General features: G+C 47.0%; 1 protein-coding gene across 1 annotated transcript in view; it reads left to right on the forward strand.

Annotated features, from left to right (window-relative positions):
- Window positions 1–497: 497 nt before the first annotated feature.
- The window catches only part of VIPAS39 (VPS33B interacting protein, apical-basolateral polarity regulator, spe-39 homolog), a gene marked incomplete at its 5' end in the record, with an annotated part of 15,861 nt that continues 10,784 nt past the window's right edge, over window positions 498–5,574 (forward strand). The window contains 4 exons of the mRNA XM_010136631.1: window positions 498–597; window positions 1,800–1,940; window positions 2,852–2,890; window positions 3,233–3,297. Of these exons, the coding sequence (XP_010134933.1) occupies window positions 498–597; window positions 1,800–1,940; window positions 2,852–2,890; window positions 3,233–3,297 (345 nt within the window). The remainder of the gene's footprint in view (window positions 598–1,799; window positions 1,941–2,851; window positions 2,891–3,232; window positions 3,298–5,574) is intronic.

Raw genomic sequence — 5,574 nt, forward strand, 5'->3', positions numbered from 1 at the left:
CTCTCACAGGTAGGGTCCGGCCCCGGTCTGCCGGCGTGCTGCGGCCCGGCGTGAGGCACCGCCTCGGGCAGGCCCCTGCCGTGGCCGAGTCAGCCCAGGCCTCGGCCCTGGCTTTGCTGAGAGCCTGTGCCTTGTGAGGGGGATGGGGGCTTCTCCCCTGCCCTGCGTGAAGGCTGCCAAGGGCCCCTGTCTCGCCGTAGCCAGTCTGAAAGCTCAGTAGGACCGTGGTTTCTTGCCCATGTACAAAACGTTATCTCCTCATGGTTGAACCGTCGGTGCCCGTGTGGATGTCGGCGTCCTTCGGATCCTCAGTGCTGAGGAAGGGCTCCCGTGTCTGTTGAACACCTACAGATGCAAAATACCTCTTTCAGAAGAGGCAGTGGAAGGTGAAGAAGCTGTATTCAGAGCTCTGAAGGAGGTTGATTGAAGGTAGCAGGAAACAAAGTGCACTCTGCAACATTGCTGGTCTTTATACGAGCTCTTTCTTTTGTCCATAGCTAAAGGAATCCAAACGGGCAGTGAATAGCCTTCGGGACATTGTTGATGATGATGATGATGACCTTGAGAGGGTCAGCTGGAGTGGAGAACCAGTGGGAAGTAAGTGCAGAAGTATTATAAGTTATAGTTCAGACAGAGGGAGTTTAAAATCACCACTTAAGTTACGTCATTTAGTCGAGGTCGGAAGTACTACATCTAATCCTGCATATCTAATCTAATTCTAGTATCCTCGGGTCATGTTGTGAGCCACTTGATTTACCTGTGTGGACCTACTGAAAAGAGAGCAAGCGGAGGCCCAGATTGCATGAAGAGGAGGGCAGACAAAGGGAGGGAATTCCCAGTAGAGATTAGAGTGGATGTTTTGGAGGTTATGGCTCAGCTGGCCTGCAGGGTTCTAGGCTGTCATTTCCTTGACGCTGTTGCCTGAAATGCCACCATTTAAGGTTCTCTGTGCTTTGTCCTCACAGCACTTTCAGGAGAGGTTTAGTGTATGTTTATAGACTGACATGCTTGAAGTTTGAAAGGGAATTGTAAGCATTAAGGAAATGTGATGATGGGAGTGAGCTCATGACCTACACACGATGCTCCTGACCCACAGAATATGTGGCACTTGCTAGCCAGTGCCAAACAATGAAAATTTACATTTGGATCACCCAGAGGACCTTCAAAGGGTCTGTTCTTCGTGTCCTATGCTATAGCTGCTCCCTCTGGTTCAGGCATTTTTCCCCACCCAAGGTCTCTACCTATCAGCTTTTTTGCTCTATCACCCTGTCCTAAAATATGCGTGTTGTGCAGCTCTGTGAAAAGAAGGGAAAACGGCATCTTGAACAAGCAGGAGGGAGTTGTGTGCATTGTTGCCAGAAGCATATGCACATTGATAGCTCGTTCTCCTGTGCGAGGAGGAAAACTTAGTTTTTCAATGTTCGGGAAGGTATGCTCTTACGTTTCTGTAACTTGAGATAAGCCAGGGATTCTCTGCCTCGCTCTTTACCTTCAGAGTAAGGATTATACTCTACCCCATGCAATGGCATAAAAATGTTGGGTGGTCTATGCATTTTTTTTATGTAAGCCATAACCAGTTTTCTGATATTGCTGAAATCAACCAATTCTGGAGGACAGTGCACAACTCTTTAACATGCAGTGTGGTATGAGATTGGGATTCTGGACACTGCATCTACTTAGTGCTGAGGGTCAATGTTAGCAGGGTGTGTTAGTGCAGAACTGACCAGGACACACTTAAGATCATTCTTTACAGACTATTTTTCTCTTTCTTGTTTCAAATTATCTCTGTCTTCACATAGGTATCTCCTGGTCAATCAAAGAGACAGCCTCCAGCAGCACTAGCTCACTGGAGGGCCGAGAGTCCAGCCTACAGAAGAGCTCTTCCTCCACTGCTTTTCCCAAACAAGTTTCCCCCTACTTTCTGAGCAACCTATTCAAAGGTGAGGTTCTTCATACACAATATGGACAAATGGGTTTACCCTCAAGAGGGGCAAGGGGCAATTGTGTTATGTAAATCATTTTCTCTTAAGTGTATTGCAAAACAGGGAAGATTGCTCAACAGTCAGAAACTGGAGACCATCTTGTGCAGAGGATTGCATGGTCTTGTGGTTTGAGGGGGGAGCTTTGGAGTTCATGGCTTCTTAAAAGCCAAGTTCCACAGAACAGCAAGGGAGAGCACAGCATGCACAGTGATCCATTTGCATGGTGGAAAGGAACGGGCTACAGAGGGACTGGCTTGACCCATGTGGCCCTCATTTGATCTTCAATACTGTAGAAAGGTTGGTTATCCTTTATTTGCAGCTCATCTGGGTGCTGTTGATGTTATAGTTGGTTCAGCTAACAGCTAGTAGCAGTGCGATAGCATAGCTGGTTATGGGGTTACTGCGCACAGTCAGGCGTAGGGTCACAGGCCGTGAAGAGACTTACACAGCTTGCAAGAGTTCAGCTCTGCTGTCTCACAGCCACACAACAAACCAGCTTTTACTTTGTCTCTCGTTCTCTGGGGTGGTTTTTAGTCTCAACTTTGATGATACAGTGATAATGAAAGGCATCCAGATTGTAGCCCTTGTGAATGAAGCTGTCTGTGTTGCCAAGGCCTAAGCAGGCTTGAGCCTCTGTTCTGTGAGTAAGTGAGTGAATTCAGGCTCTCCCACCTCTCGTGGCCTCAGCAACAACTTCAGAGCCTCACACTGCAAGCAGGTGATCGCCAGTGATGCTGGTGTGTGCGAATCACTATACAGAGTGCTGCTTCTACAGTGGCACAACCGCAGCACATTGGCTTGTGTTCCCTCTGCAAGAGATGTTGCTGAACTAAGAGACAGTCTCTCATGAGTGTTGGTTTTGATTTCAGGACGAAACAAACTTCCAAGTTTCCAGTCCCTTTCAGATGGTAAGTTTTGAATCCTTGCCTTATTTTGGGCAGGGTGCAGATTTATGTAAGTGTAAGCATTTCTGTAAAAGGGAAGTGTCATCTTCCTTATGTTGCAGAAAAAGAGAACCAAATCATGGGTTGTCTGAAAGTTATTCAGCAAAGAAGTGAAAGAGTTGTCATGATGGTTTGGTGTAACCTGTTTATGTTCAACTGACAACTGCTGAGTTTAGAGCAACTTTGTATTGCCATTTGGTGCTTGAGTTTGAGCCTTCTACCACGAAAACCAATAGAAGGGTGGTTTTGGAAGTGGATGTGAATCTGGATTTTGATGTGCTACTCAGCTTTGCTTTTTCTTCTCAGCCCTCTCTGATACAGGAGTTAAAAACTATGCCCCAGAGCTGCGCAGACCAAAAGCTGAGTACAAGGTGAGCAGCCTGTGTTTGTAGTGTGCTGAGGTCAGAGTACTGCCAGGAGAACGTCCTACTCTGTTGGTTTTGTGGGAAGTGATTAATTTCTATTTCAGACGGCAGAGGGCAATGCTGGGAATATGTCAGGGAGCTGCAGAATGCAACCTCGCAGTAATTTAGATGTTCTCTGCTTTTGCTCAGAAGTAGAGGGCTTTGCTGGAGGTCTTAGTTACTCTTTCTCCTAATGAATGGCCCAGCAGTCTCTGTGAAAAGAATTCCTAAATAGTGCTTTGCCTGGAAGCTGCTTTCATGCTGCATCAGAAGAATTGGCATCATGTGTGCTTTTTAAATTTTTTAAATCTAAAGGCTTCTAAATTTCTTGTTCATCCATCATTGGGGCAGCACAGAGGGAGTTGCATAGAGGTAGAGTTCCAGTTGGCAGGAATGTTCTTCTCCCAGATAGACACTGTTAGGTGTTGCGGAATCTAGTGGATTTTGGGACTGGGTGGATTCCTCCTATTGGGTGTGAGGTTGTGGTTCCATGTCCCCAGGTCCAGCCAGTAACAGGACTGACCACATATTCCCAACAGACACAGACATGTAAAATACTAACACAGCTGCCCACATGGATTAACGCAGACAGAAACCAATGCCTTTACCAACAGACACAGAAACGCACAACACTCAAGCCTGATCCTGAGCCTCCTTTCTGTCTGACCAGGATTGAATTCCACTTGTGGAACATACACACACTCCATGGGTCTCTCCAGTAGCTTGTCTTAGACATTCAGTTTGTTTTGTAGCTGAATCCCAGCCTCCTCTAGTTGCTGGCACCTGGACCCTTGAGTGCCTAGGGCTCGTGGTCCCGTTGCAGTTCCTGATCTTCAGACTGCTTACGCACTGGCTGGTTGAGTTTGAAGTTCACTAGTGTTCATACAAACGCATACACTTGGAATAGAGCCTACCCGCACAGAAGGTGGTTAAATGCAGAATTTGGTGAGAGTGTAAGACAGACTGCAGTGATCCATTGCAGGACTCAGTCAGACAGGCACACTAACTAGCCGTTTGTTTAAACTTGGCTGGCACCCTATGGCTACTTTTCCCTCTATTTTCCCATGCCTGTTTCTTCAATTCATTTTGATCTCTCCCTTTTCCTGCTTTTTGTCTTTGCCCTAAACTTCTGTAACAAGCCTCGCACATTTACACAACATCTTAAAACGATCCAGGATTCTCTTTCCCCTGCATTTCATACTCAGACCTGTACCTCTTCAGGGTTGCATGGTGTTTGGGGAAAGTTTATTTGGTTTAGTCATCTTGAAAGGTTTTACACAATGGATAATGACCTAATCTGTCTCATTTGATGGTGACCACCAGTGGCCAAGTCAGCATGCTCAGGTTGCACTGATTAGGTTACCGGGTTTTCTCCACCTGTCCTTGGCCATTTGATCCTCACCAGGTTGGTGCGTTTATGTTGGTTAGCCATTAATCACATAACCTGACAGGCAGCACTTCCTGAAAGCTTGGCAGGAGAAGCAAGTGCATCCCGTTGTGTTCTGTTCTGTGCAGGTTGGTGCGTTTATGTTGGTTAGCCATTAATCACATAACCTGACAGGCAGCACTTCTGAAAGCTTGGCAGGAGAAGCAAGTGCATCCCGTTGTGTTCTGTTCTGTGCCTGCAGAGGTAGTGAAGCAGGAACATGAAGGGTTGTACAGCCCCTTAAAAGCAGGCAGGAATATTTTAAATGTGGTGAAGCAAAGCAGAGGAAGCTACTGGCAGCTTTGAACCGGTGTCCTGGCAGTGACAGGCTGAGGAGCTGCCTCTGGCTAGAGGTGCTGAAGGGAACCTGGTGTTCTGGATATTTGACACTCAGCTATACACCAACTTGAGAGACTTGCATGCAGTAGTCCCGTAATAGGACTGGGTCGGCACTACTTTTTTCTTTAGATGTGGGCTTTCAATAAACCTTCCTCAGAGCTGGTTCTGGTTACTCACTTTCTCCGGCTCTTCTGAGGCAGAAGGCTGAATTAGAACCACTGGCTTGAGTGCCTCACAAAGACTACTGCTTGGAGTGAGTTCAGGAGTGGCTCAGACCATCGCCACTTTTTATCCAGGGCTTCCAGATCATGGTGTCTGCAGGGGAGGAACTTTGCTTATTGTAGCAGCTGTAGCATATTACCTTAAGATGGTCTCGCTGAAGGCTTCAGTGTTCTTGTCACATTCTACTAGTCCCGTTTGACTCTCTGGGCACTTGCCTGAGGCTGTTGTCCCTGCATTCTCCACACTGCTGTGGAATG

The sequence above is a fragment of the Buceros rhinoceros genome, unplaced genomic scaffold (assembly GCF_000710305.1).
Source record: "Buceros rhinoceros silvestris isolate BGI_N320 unplaced genomic scaffold, ASM71030v1 scaffold2865, whole genome shotgun sequence".
NCBI classification, from domain to species: domain Eukaryota; kingdom Metazoa; phylum Chordata; class Aves; order Bucerotiformes; family Bucerotidae; genus Buceros; species Buceros rhinoceros.